Genomic DNA, 13,321 nt, shown 5'->3' with positions numbered 1-13,321 from the left:
ATTGTTTATTGTTGTTGAGCTGATGACCAGAGACAGTCGTCTGTGTGTCTGCTCAAGTGACCTGCACTGACCCCTGCAGTGATTTATTTCTGGAACTGGTGGAAAGTAATTTTATTTTACTTTAGTATGTGTAGCCTACTTTATGCGTTTCTGTTTTATGTATGCTACTGTATACTTGTAATTAATTTCCGAGTGTTTTCTGTACTCTACGTACGCTATATTAATCTGAAAGCCGAAAAAAGAAAAGGATATCATATAGAAAAGTAGATTAAAAATACTTGGATTGTTAAAGATGGTCACCCCCTTATGTATCCTTGTCCTTGTCCTTATCCTTATGTACCCTTAATGTATCAACCACAAATATAACATATTTAATTTTATACGTATCTTTTGTTTTTATTCTTTGCGCTCCCACATTTAATGGCCTCTAAGATGTATTTTGTAACATGTTGGAGGGGGCATGATGTTATATGAGGTAGTTATGATCTACATATATTATATGTCTATTTTTTAACAGTATATTATTATTATCATTATTATTTTCTTTCCCTTACTTTAAAAAAAATGTTTTCTTTGTTATCATATATTTTTTTTATATATATATTTTTAAATTTGTTACAATGTGGCTATTTTTTGTATCACTGTCGCTGTGTGTCTTTTGAATCACTTTATTCACATTTGTATTATTATCATTATTAATGAATTAATATGATATCATATGTTTTAGTATGGTCATTTGTATTGCTACAGTCATAACTGTGTCTGCAGCAGCTGTGTGTGCGCGCAGGGCCAGCCCAGCAGTTTGTGGACAGGGAGATGTTTCCACGCCTTCTTCATCCCATCAGTCCTGTGCCCGCATTCACTCCGGCCACACATTGACTGCTAACAAGGTAAGACGCCACTTAAGCTTTTTTTTTTTTCAATGAATTAGTATTTAAAAATTCACTATGAGGAAACGCATTAGTGATATAGTTTCAATCCCGGAGTCAGCGCGTCTCTCACAAAATGTGTGTCTCCCGGTCAATCCACTAAAGACCGTTTTGTCGTTAGTCTTTTCAAAGTAAAAGCGCATCCGTCCACGATTCAGCTGCGTGCACTCAAGTGCGTCCGTATATCAGCTAAGTGCCAGCTTATTGCTTTCTTATCGTTAATTGTTATTGTTTCAAGATGATCATAAGACGCTGTTAAAGTGACACACTTGCTGCGGGAATGAACCCCCCCCCCCCCTTCTCCCCCCTCTTTCTCTGTCTCTCACACACATACCCACACACACACGCACGAGCTGTTCTATAGGTTATTCTATATGAGCTGGATTTTTGCTTGGCCAAAAAGTTGTGTGTTTTCTACATTTGTATTTGTAATTGTTCTGTATTTGCTCTAAAAACTAAGTTCCTCTCATTGATTTTGAGTATTTACCATTATACACCAAGGCACATTTTATTTTAAGTGTTAACATACTTGGCAATAAACCTTTTATTGAATGCAGGTAACATCAGCTAATAGTTGTATTATATGACCCACATTTAATATTTGTAAAATATTTAGGAAAATGTTAAATGTTGTTGTTGTTTGTGTCTCTCATGGAGTATCAAATCCATATTGGTATTTTCCACAACAGCCTGAACACGCCCAAGTCTAATTATACAGCATCTAATCTTGGACTATGCCTTACACAGTACAATAATTAAACGTATCATACTGCACTCTGATCCTTGAACCCAACTCCATCAACCCAAGAAAAAAAGAAAATGATTCATTATAATATTCATTCTGTAATAGACTAAATCATTTTATATTACAGCACACCACACTGTTTACTGACACGGAAGTCATTGTGAAGGCAGTCAAATGATTTACTTAATCTATTGTAGCCAGGGGAATATTTTAAGTTTAGACCCTGAGGCCCTAAATTGGGACATGGCACATTTTTACTTTGACGTTGAAGCTGATAAATGAATCTCTGGTTTAGAGCATAATAGCCTTAACTTTTGTAAATAATCTGGACTATTTCATTGTTTTTATTTGATAATATTAAAGAGACCCTTGTATGCTTTTGACGTTTACCCTTTTCTATAGTTTTTTTTATCGGTTTTTGTGCATGTAAAGTTCTGCAAAGGCCAAAATCCCTGTGTTCCCTCCAATAGGCTGTATTTTAACATCTGAAGATCAATAATACAAAAATGGTTGTTTGTGCCCTTTTTCCCCTTCCCAGGATTTTCCATGGCGACGATCGCTCCGTGTACACACCTCGCCTTTCTTCTTCTGCTGCTGCCTCATTTGCTGGCGGTATCACTCGCCAATCAAGATGACCTCCTGGTCGACACTAAGCATGGGCAAGTTCAGGGAAAGCTTCTCTCAGTGCTAGGTGGGGATGTTAGAGCGTTCCTGGGAATTCCTTATGGAAAACCACCTGTGGGGAAACTGAGGTTCAGAGCTCCAGAGCCAGTGGACAGATGGGAAGGCGTGAAGGATGCCTCAAACTTCCCAAATTCCTGCTATCAGTCACCGGATACTTCATTTCCAGGTAGGACACACGTTTGGTCACAATTTATGAACTGTACATTATGGTGTACTTGCAATATGGACTATTCAAGTGTGCCTCCTGAGTCAAATCCTTGCCAAAAAGTGGTGCAGCGATTAAAAACACCTGCTTGAAAGGTCAGCCAGTATTTGATGACTCACCAGAACTACACAGCACCCCTGAGTCCTCCAATAGTTATTAGATAATATTCATGTTATTATTATTTATGTGCAAACACAATCTGTACACAGTTTGTTATACAAGGTCTTCACTTGGTGCAAGGTTTTATTTTTCACATTTAGTATTAGCAAAAAGGCTAATAAATGAAGTAGTGGAGGAATGCATGTACAGTGCAGTGTGTTACAGTGCATGTACATAACCGAGTGCACGGTGAGGAAATAGCGAAATGCCAGAGCTTTAGCTGTAAACTGTTCAGCAGAATGTGTCCCTCTATAGCAGTTGAACTTCCAAACAATTGGATAATTCACAAAGACGAAAAAAAAAAGGTCCTAATGGATGCAACGGAGGTCGAGGTATTTGACTTTTAGCCCCTTTCAGAATATTTCAAGCTCTGAAAACATTGGATCCCACACTCAAAAAAAGCTAATTTCATAAAGCTGTATATTTCATATGGTTTGTAGCAGAGGACCTTTGTTTAAATGTCATCCGTGTTTCTCAGTCCAGTCCCCAAATAACCTAGTGACATCATTAGGATAACAACTGGGGTGATTTTCTCAGACTCAGGCTAAATGCATACACATTCATTTAAGTCCCCTGTTTTTATTACATTTATAGTCAGATATACTAACATTAACATTATGAAAAAAGCTACATTTGTAAGTGCTTGTTTACAGAACATACGGCTATGATGCTCTAAAACAGGGGTTCCTTTTCAGCTCGGGATCCACAAGAGAAATTTCCCCTTTCAAAAAAAAACCTGTGAATTGTCATGCCATCTGTATTTATAAACCACTGGCAATGGACGCAACAAACCATGCATTTAAAATGAATGTGAAATTCATATACTGTAAAAGTGCATGACAGCAATAAAGAAATGACTGAGCTTAGTGTAATGCTAGGTTTCTTGCTCACTCGGAAAATAATGTGCACACAATTTTGTAACACTTTTAAATTAACAAACATAGTCCAGTCTAATTTATATTCCTCACCCCCTTTCTCAGCCCTTCATTTGTTTTCCCTTCTCAAAACCTGAACATTAAATAATCTAACAATCTAAATAATTGTTACCATTTAATTTCAAAGTGAGATTGGCCACAATGCAGGGGTCATTGAAAGTCACCATTCTCACTAGACATTACACCATTACTCACACACACACACACAAATGTATTGAACAAAAACATTTCTAAGCTAACAAAAGTAAATACATACAGTAAATACATCACAATTATTGCAATGTTACCGAAAGCAAATCTTAATGTATGTTTCCACCCAGTGATATGAATGCGGTCTCTACCCCACTAATAATCCCATGGGCCCCAAAGGACTGCATGTCAGTCGATCGTTAAAAAAAGATGCCCTTCAGACCCCTTAAATTAGGTTATGGGAAGAGGTTGTTATGTAACACCATACCACAACCCCAACACACACACACATGCACGCACGCACACACACACACGCACAAACATACCGTAGATGATAGCACCATTTATTACTTTATAGTAGACGGTTATACATCTTGGAAATGAATGGTAAGATAATATTTTGAGCCAATTCATCAAAACAAAACCATTCTACTGATACATAAGCACATAAACACAGAAAAATGGAATTCGATACAGGCGTTGTACCCCACCCAAAAAGGTCCTTTGGGTTTTTGACTTATGGCTAGGGGCATTGACACATAGCTATTTGTGGACTCAGCCATATGTCAGGGGTTGTCTGATAGCCAACCAGTGCCAGACATACGAGACAACTCCCACATTTTACTCCAAAGATAGATATGACACACAGATAGATATGGCCAGAAGGCATTGATGTTGGACGGCTGTTTGGACAAATTGGGGCTAATTAGCAGGAAAGCAAACAAGTCTTTATTTATTTATTCTTTCTGCTGTTTGTCCTGAATTAGTTAATCAAATGGAAGTGGTACTTCAAGATAAAATCTTATCTCAAAATTGCTTGCAATTAAGTGTCATAATGAAGGTGAACTTTAACTTACTGTATGACTGATCACACAAGTGTGTTTAACTCCAAACATCTGAGATAAGAGTATCTATCAATTACTAGACTGCAGCCTTTGGGACATCTATTTAGTATTGGAGAAAGTACAAATGGAAACCAATACTTCTTTAGTCTCATTATTATTTGGGGTGTTACTTATTTATTTTAAAGGTATGTGATTGGGGTTGAGCACAGGATAACAATGCCCATTCTGTTTGCATTATAGGACTTGATTTCACTAACTGTTCATCCATATTATATATTTTATATTAGCCATTGATCATTTATTTAAAAAACACTGCAACCTAAACATCAAAATAAAAGTTGAAACCTGTAGTTTGACCTGTATGTGTTAATTTCCTCCCTCAAGTCAAGCTGTTCAGCTTACTACACATTATAAAAACATTTGCTGTATTCTTTTTGCACCCCGCCGAGCGCACAACAGGCTTAGAGTTAACCATTCTAGGCTTTCACTCACCAAGCAGGTGTCATTTGTGAGAGCTAGAAAGATCAAAGAATGGCGTGGCAGCTATATTTATTTCAAACCCCCGCAGCCTAGACAACACAATAAATGTTAAAGCCTGTATTTTATCAGCTGTATTTGTATATCATTTTCTACATTAACAAAACCTGTCAAAACGTATAAAGAAAAACATTTACCTTATATGTCAGTGAATATTCATCTCCTAGTTCAAAAATAAACTGGGGCTTTTAAAGCATTTTTAGATGATAAATGTAGTTAGACAGACAGAAAGAGATGACAAGTGCAATATGAGGTTGTGGAAATAATTACGCCAATATGAGATCAATATGATGGAGAAACTATTGCATTGCGAATGAATGATAATTAATAAAATACCACATTTGCTATATATAACTTGACTTCCAGAATAATCCACGCCCCACTTTCATTCTTAAAATACCGTCATGATCATTTCTGTGGTTGAACCGATAATGACTTCTCCGTACTCCTGCATTACAGGTACAATCGTTCAGTTGTTACCTGGATCATTATTATAATTATCTTTTCCAGGGTTTGAAGGATCAGAGATGTGGAACCCAAACACTCCTGTCAGTGAGGACTGTCTGTACCTCAACGTCTGGTCCCCACGATTCAACAAAACTCAATCCAAGCCCTCTCCGCTGGCTCCAGTCCTCGTCTGGATCTATGGGGGCGGGTTCTATTCAGGAACTTCCTCTCTGGACATTTATAATGGTCGCTTCCTGACTAAATCCGAGGGTGTTGTTGTGGTATCAATGAATTACAGGTAAGGACTGAAATAAATGGAAACATTTTTTTAATATGATTGGGTACACTTTTGGTAATTAGCAATGTGGTGAATGTGTGCTCATGGAGATTGTATGGTAAATCAATAGGTGGATTTAGCTTCAGTTAAATGCTGTCAACATCTGTCCTTATTCTTGTGCAGACTTGGAGCGTTTGGCTTCCTGTCGATTCCTGACATCAAGAACATCCAAAGCAATGTAGGCCTGCTGGACCAGCGCCTGGCGCTCAACTGGGTCGCCAACAACATCGCTGCTTTTGGAGGGGATTCTTCACAGGTAAAATGGTTTCGCCTTAAAAATCAGACAACAAGATTTGTTAAAATTGTTGAAACAAACAAACTTTTGTTTCCAGGTGACTCTGTTTGGAGAGAGTGCTGGGTCAGCATCTGTTGGCTTACACCTGCTCTCCCCGGGCAGCCAGAGTCTCTTCCATAGGGCTGTGATGCAGAGCGGCTCTCCTAATGCACCCTGGGCAACGATCAGCAAGGAGGAGATCTGGCGCAGGTAGGGTGTATTCGATTATTCACCCGCTTTTCACTCCCTCCCTCCGTCATTGCTATGTCATGGTTATTTAAAGTTAAATTGGTGGTTTGAAGCAAACAGAACTGAATGAAACAGGACTTAACAGGATGGAAAATAATAGAAAATAACAGAAAAACATGTTTTACGCCATACAACGTCATACAATAATCCAACCAAGAATAACACCTGAACTTTTGAAACAACATCCACAACATTAACCTGGCTGCAATTTAGAAATGATGTATCCAATATTTCATATTCAATCACTTGCATATAGAGACTCTTATTGCACTATTCCACTATTTCACAATTTTTCTTTTTGTATTTACTTTTTTCGTTTTTTTCAGTTTTATTGTGTTGCACTGTTGGATGAGCCCGTGACCTACTATTTTCATTGACATAACTACACTGTAGCTATGTTTGTATAACCAATAGAAGCCTTGAACCTTGAACCTTGAACCTTGAACCTTGAACCTTGAATAAACAGAAAAACCACGGCGTAAACACAGTCTGAACTATTGAGAGTGCAGGGAAGGTTAGGTGGTTGCATTGTTCATTGGAACACGTACAACTATTATCAATCACAACAGATGGGAAAACTCACAAGGACTGAAAGGGAAAGTATACATGACAAAGGAAGAACACTTTTCATAAATACAACAGGAAACACCAAGATCATAACACTCCCTCTCTCATGCCGATGTATTCCTTCTGTCTCTTGCCTTGCTCTCTCTCTGCATCACCATCAAGGTCCATGAAGCTGGTGACGTTACTGGGGTGCCCCACGTCCCCTCCGGCTGATGTGGAAGCTTGTATGCGAAAGGCCGATCCTCAGCAAATCTCATTGGATCAATTCAATGTTCTCGGACAAACTTCATTCTTTGCACCAACCTTTGCTCCTCATGTTGATGGGGACTTCCTGCCAGATAAAGTTGAAGTAGGTGTGTGTGTGTCTGTGTCAAGACGTCAGTAGGCATATAGACATCTAACAACATTGACTTAACTGCATGCATGTCAAATGAAGTGTACTGGTTATATAGCACACAAGTCTTAGAAACAAATTGAAAAACATATTGTGTCACAATCCCCTTTTGTTTTTTCTGTGCAGGTTTTGCTTAGCACCGGCAAACTTCCCAAAAAAGAGGTCCTATTTGGTTTAAACAAAGACGAAGGGACATACTTCCTAGTTTATGGATTGCCTGGATTTAACTTCCCCGGTGAGAGTCTCATCACTAGGAATGAATTCCTAAAAGGAGTGGCAATTGTAATGGGAAATGCAAGCAACCTCACAAGAGATGCGGCCATTTTCCAGTACACTGAGTGGACGGATGAGAACAACAGGATGAAGAATCGTGACTTCATGGGAAGTCTGGTTGCAGACCACCTGTTTGTTTGTCCTCTACTAGAGTTTGCTCAGAGGTAATTCTCAACACATCCAAGATGTATCTATGTATAATATACTAGATGTACTGCATGTATATATATTATGTTTTGCCAGCCTGTCCTTTTTTCTACAGTCTACTGTTGTTAAGTCTTTACTGCACGGTCGCGTAATGGCCAAATGTATGTCTGAATATGCTGTAGCAGGAACAACCACAGAAGCAGTTTTGAAAATGTGGCTAAGTTCTTTAGTCCAAACTATAATTGTTTTATATTTAAAATATCTTCTTCCAGTATATCAGTGTGAATTTAGGATTAATCCACAATGCATTTAACTTTACATATTATGTTTAAAATAGGGTTAGGGTTCTCCTTTTATTCATTTAACTTTATAAAAGTAAACTTGGGAGAAATATACAATGAACATAAAGAAACAATTAAGCAAATATATTCTAATCTTCATAGAATATGCACTTGCATCTACACTGAACAAAAATATAAACGCAACACTTTGGTTTTTGCTCCCATTTTTCATGAGATGAACTCAAAGATCTAAAACATTTTCTATATTCACAAAATAACCATTTCCCTCAAATATCGTTCACAAATCTGAAAAGATCTGTGATAGTGAGCACTTCTCCTTTGCCGAGATAATCCATCCCACCTCACAGGCGTGGCATATCAAGATGCTGATTAGACAGCATGATTATTGCACAGGTGGGCCTTAGGCTGGCCACAATAAAAGGCCACTCTGAAACGTGCAGTTTTGCTTTATTGGGGGGTCTGGGGGGGTCCGAAAACCAGTCAGTATCTGGTGTGAGGGTTAGGATTAGGGTTAGGGTTAGGGTTAGGGTAATGTTGTAAATCGAGTGGCCTGTGTTCGTCGTCCATAACATACGCCTGCCCATACCATAACCCCACCACCACCATGGGCCACTCGATTCACAACATTACCCTAACCCTAACCCTCACACCAGATACTGACTGGTTTTCGGACCCCCCCCAGACCCCCCCAATAAAGCAAAAATGCACGTTTCAGAGTGGCCTTTTATTGTGGCCAGCCTAAGGCACACCTGTGCAATAATCATGCTGTCTAATCAGCATCTTGATATGCCACACCTGTGAGGTGGGATGGATTATCTCGGCAAAGGAGAAGTGCTCACTATAACAGATTTTTTCAGATTTGTGAACAATATTTTAGGGAAATGGTTATTTTGGAAAATGTTTTAGATCTTTGAGTTCATCTCATGAAAAATGGGAGCAAAAACAAAAGTGTTGCGTTTATATTTTTGTTCAGTGTATATTTGATTTGCCAAAGCAGCATCAGTTTTTTTTAATTGATTAAGCACCTTTGTACCAGTACCTTACTCCTATCAAAAATATAACAGTCAATGTTTGTTTCTTGTGGCGGCTACATAGTATGTCTATTATATTTCTTTCATTACTCTGACCTAGTGCTGCGAAAACATTTTTAATAATTCATTTTTTTCTCCCCAGCTACTCAAAACGTGGCGGTAAGACTTTCCTCTATTCATTCGACCACCAGTCATCTGCAAACCCATGGCCAAAATGGATGGGCGTTATGCACGGCTATGAGATAGAGTTCATCTTTGGTATGCCTCTGAACGCATCCCTGGGATACACCAAGAATGAAGTGAACATGACCAAGAAGTTTATGAAACACTGGGCCAACTTTGCCCGAGTAGGGTAAGCATAATCATCTGGCACTGTTGAAACCTTAATGGTACTACGGTCGAAATGTGTTGATTGGCTTTTCTCTTTTTTAGAAATCCAAGCCTTGATGGAGCTAGCTGGCCCGTGTTCACCCCTGAAAAGCAGGAGTACGTCACTCTGAACTACAACCATCCTGAACAAAGGAATATGATGTCAGCTAGAGAATGTCATCTCTGGAAAACATTAATACCAAAAGTACAAGGAGTCTCAGGTTAGACATCTCTTTATCTATCTATCAACTATACCCCTCTCTCTCTCTATCGATCTATCCATACTGCACATCCATCCAACTAGCCATCAACGTATTCATCCATCTATCCAACTATCAGCTATCCGTCCATGAATTGATCCATCCATGCATCCGTCCATCTGTCCAACATTCTATCGACCAATAATCCATCCATCCATTTGTCTGGTCACCCACCTACTGTATACATCCATCCCTCCTTAAGTCTATCACACACACACACACACACACACACACACACACACACACACACACACACACACACACACACACACACACACACACACACACACACACACACACACACACACACACACACACACACACACACACACACACACACACACACACACACACACACACACACACACAGAGCCCGTAATAGTTACCTGTAGTAGGAGGCATTGCGTCAGGCTCTGGGAGGCGTTGTGCTGTGTTTAGCCTGTGGAGGAGATGTGTATCCTGGCTCGCTCCCCTCCACCTCACCACAGCTCTGGAGGTCTGAGTGGGAGGGGAGGAGGGTCATCACTTCCATGAACACTGATCACACACAGAGTGAATAATACAAATGCACTTCTCATCTGTGGTCATTATTCACACACAGAAAAACACCCACGCAATGTTTGATCCCCTACAAAGCACTGTCACCATTTTGTTATCAATGTATCACATGCTTCATCCAGAATGACACTTTATCCCTTTTCTAAATTACATTATGTCTTTTTACGTCGACTAGTCTGAACATGCAACTTTATATAAAGTGAGCGACATAACCTAAACATTAAGTACAAAATAAATGTACCTAAAGACATCAATAAACATACAACCCCCAAAAACACCTGCAGTAGCTCAGTCTGTGGGGACTTGGCTTGGGATCCAAAGGGTCGCCGGTTAGAGTCCTGATAGCAAAGTAGTTTGAGCTGGGGAGTTGCCAGTATTTGTCCTTGAGCAAGGCAACGAGCACCGGCAGCACATTTACTCTCCTTCAGCACGTCTATAGGTCCTGTTTGTGGATGTTTGTATTTCAGACCCGTTTGTGTAATCGTATTGTATTATCTTAACCCTAATCTGAAACTAGCTTTCTTTAAAGGTCACCTATTGTGCAAAATCCATTTGTTCATGTCTCTTCCACATCAACATGTGTCCCCTCTGTGCAAAGAGATTCTGAAAGATTCAGGAAAAAAGATCCTCTCTCTTTTTGTCCTGATCCATTTCTATAAAAACCTGTCTGAAAATGAGCTGATCAGATTTTGGCCACTTTATGATGTCTTAACGATTTTTTGGCTTGTGTCACCGTTAGCCAATCAGCAACCAAGGTAACTCCCCCCCCCCCCCCCCCCCCCCCCGTTATCACCTGAATCTCCTCCTAGTGCACCATTGTGTTCTTTTTAACCAAATCTCTCTCAGAGGGGCGTGGGGAGGGGCTCCTTATGTTCATCTAAAGTAACAGACAGAGAATCAGCACTTTGGAAACAGGGCAGAAACAGAGGGGATTATGGGTAATGCTGCAATGATCTGTTTGGTGTTTCGAGCCAAACACTTCAGAGACATGTTTTGTATATATCTGAGACCTATAATATATTGATGAAAAACAGTATAATAGGGGACCTTTAAACAATCCTTTTTCAAACGACGACAAAATAAAAGTCTCACTGTCTACCTCTTTCTTTCTCCACAGATGAACTGCTAGTTTGTGTAAAAGGGAATGGGATAATTCTCCACTGCAACTACGCCTTCCTGCTCATTCTACTGGTTATAACTCTGACCTATTGATAGAGAAGTGATTAAGCTTAATTCTATGCAGCCATATGCAACAGTTTACATAAGCTATAGTGGTTTGGTCTGTGCTATTGTATAAGGCATTGTGTTTGTTCAAATACATTACTAATTTAGTTAAACAAATACTGTTGTTTTTTTTTTAACTTGATTTTCCCAAATTCGTTTTTAACCCGCAGAAAACACATTATACGCTTGTTTTGGTTTTCTTTTCTTTTGTCTAACACCACACAGATCACATCCATTCAAAGACAATCAGGGTTTCTGTGGATTTGTGTTGTCCATTGTGTTTGTCAGGAAGGACCATTTAAGGACAAATCAATAAAGTTATTTTGACATACTATGGTGAGTGACTTTACATTTTCTGTACAACACACCCATTGTCTTTTAACACACACTGAAAAAAACACACACTTATTCCTATACTTTCTTGAGGTTCTACATTTTATCTTCAGTTTTTATGTGTCTAGTTTATGTGAATGTGCATAATCAGCAGCTTATTCACATTTCTCTTCCTCATTTTCTCTTAATAGACACATTTTCTGAGATGTACATATAATATAATGTGTATATATTAAAGACTAAAACTTGCTGAAAAAGCTGAACCAAAGTTCATTATCGCCAATCAGTCATCATGACATTAAAGGGGCCCTATTCTTCTCATTTTCAGGGAGATATTTGGATTCTGTGCCGCTACTGTGACACGTTTACATGCTTTAATGTTCAAAAAGCTGCTGCGGCACCTCTTTTCACCCTCTGTCTGAAACCAGAGCCCAATCTGCTCTGATTGGTTGGCTGGCCGGCTCTGTTGTGATAGGTAAACCTCTTAGAGATGTCCCGCCCCTTAGCCTATCACGTACATTTTGTCGGAGCGCTAGCAAATAGAAGCGTGAATGTTACATAGTGATGTCACTATGTTATGCAAGTAAACAAAGGATTCCAATGGAGGCGTTTCCGGCAGGCAGGGTGTGTGTGGTAGAAATGTGGGCAAAATGGAGGCGTGTGGCGCAGTGGATAGAGCCTTGGTGTTGGGATCAGGGGGTCACAGGTTCAAACCCCACTGCAGTCAGCATGTCGTTGTGTCCCTGAGATACTTCACCCCAAAGTGCTCCTGTGGGGATTGCCCACAGTATTGAGTATGTACGTCGCTTTGAATAAAAGCGTCTAACAAGTAACAGCCGGGGCGACTGCGGCTGTGAGGGAGTGTGGTCGTCTTTCAACCAGAAGGTTGTGGGTTCGATCCCAGCCCATGCAGTCAACATGTCGATGTATCCTTGGGCAAGATACTTAACCCTGAGTTGCTCCCGACGGCATGGCCAACGGTGTGTGAATGTGTGTGAATGTTAGGTCCAAGAGTAAGGTACACTGCTCTGTATGAATGGGTGTGAATGGGTGAATGACATGTAGTATGTAAAGCGCTTTGAGGTGTCTTAAAGACTGGATAAAGCGCTATATAAGTACAGTCCATTTACCATTTACATGTAATGTAATAAATAAAATGTAGCCTTTGCAGACCAGCATGCACAAAAACATAAATAAAACAAACGGGAAAAGGAAACTCTAAAAAGCATAGTCAGACCTCTTTAGGCAACAATTGAGTAATACAAGTCATTTTTAGTGTCGATGCTAAATAATCTCATAGCTTCCGTTATTACTTGCTGAATGATATT

The 13,321-nt window shown here is 39.5% G+C and overlaps 1 protein-coding gene across 1 annotated transcript; it reads left to right on the top strand.

The window, feature by feature from the left end:
- The first annotated feature begins 757 nt into the window (after positions 1 to 757).
- On the top strand, positions 758 to 11,992 carry LOC307038003 (acetylcholinesterase-like). Its single transcript, XM_079679292.1, has 10 exons — positions 758 to 890; positions 2,213 to 2,524; positions 5,739 to 5,973; positions 6,136 to 6,268; positions 6,345 to 6,496; positions 7,265 to 7,451; positions 7,623 to 7,933; positions 9,392 to 9,601; positions 9,682 to 9,839; positions 11,554 to 11,992. Exons 2-10 carry the CDS (start codon positions 2,221 to 2,223, stop codon positions 11,646 to 11,648), a joined length of 1,785 nt encoding a protein of 594 aa, XP_079535418.1. The 5' UTR covers positions 758 to 890; positions 2,213 to 2,220; the 3' UTR covers positions 11,649 to 11,992.
- Positions 11,993 to 13,321: the final 1,329 nt, after the last annotated feature.

Source organism: Notothenia rossii (assembly GCF_949606895.1).
Source record: "Notothenia rossii genome assembly, chromosome: 4".
Lineage (NCBI taxonomy): Eukaryota > Metazoa > Chordata > Actinopteri > Perciformes > Nototheniidae > Notothenia > Notothenia rossii.
The sequence above is the reverse complement of the archived record's forward strand: the minus strand, read 5'-3'. Positions and strand labels throughout refer to the sequence as shown.

What these genes read in the sequence shown, in the direction of transcription:
- LOC307038003 (XM_079679292.1), top strand. Translation starts at nt 2,221, where the DNA reads ATGGCGACGATCGCTCCGTGTACACACCTCGCCTTTCTTCTTCTGCTG. An exon ending in ACCGGATACTTCATTTCCAG is followed by an intron (nt 2,525 to 5,738) that starts GTAGGACACACG and finishes TATCTTTTCCAG; the next exon opens with GGTTTGAAGGATCAGAGATG. An exon ending in TTGGAGGGGATTCTTCACAG is followed by an intron (nt 6,269 to 6,344) that starts GTAAAATGGTTT and finishes TTTTGTTTCCAG; the next exon opens with GTGACTCTGTTTGGAGAGAG.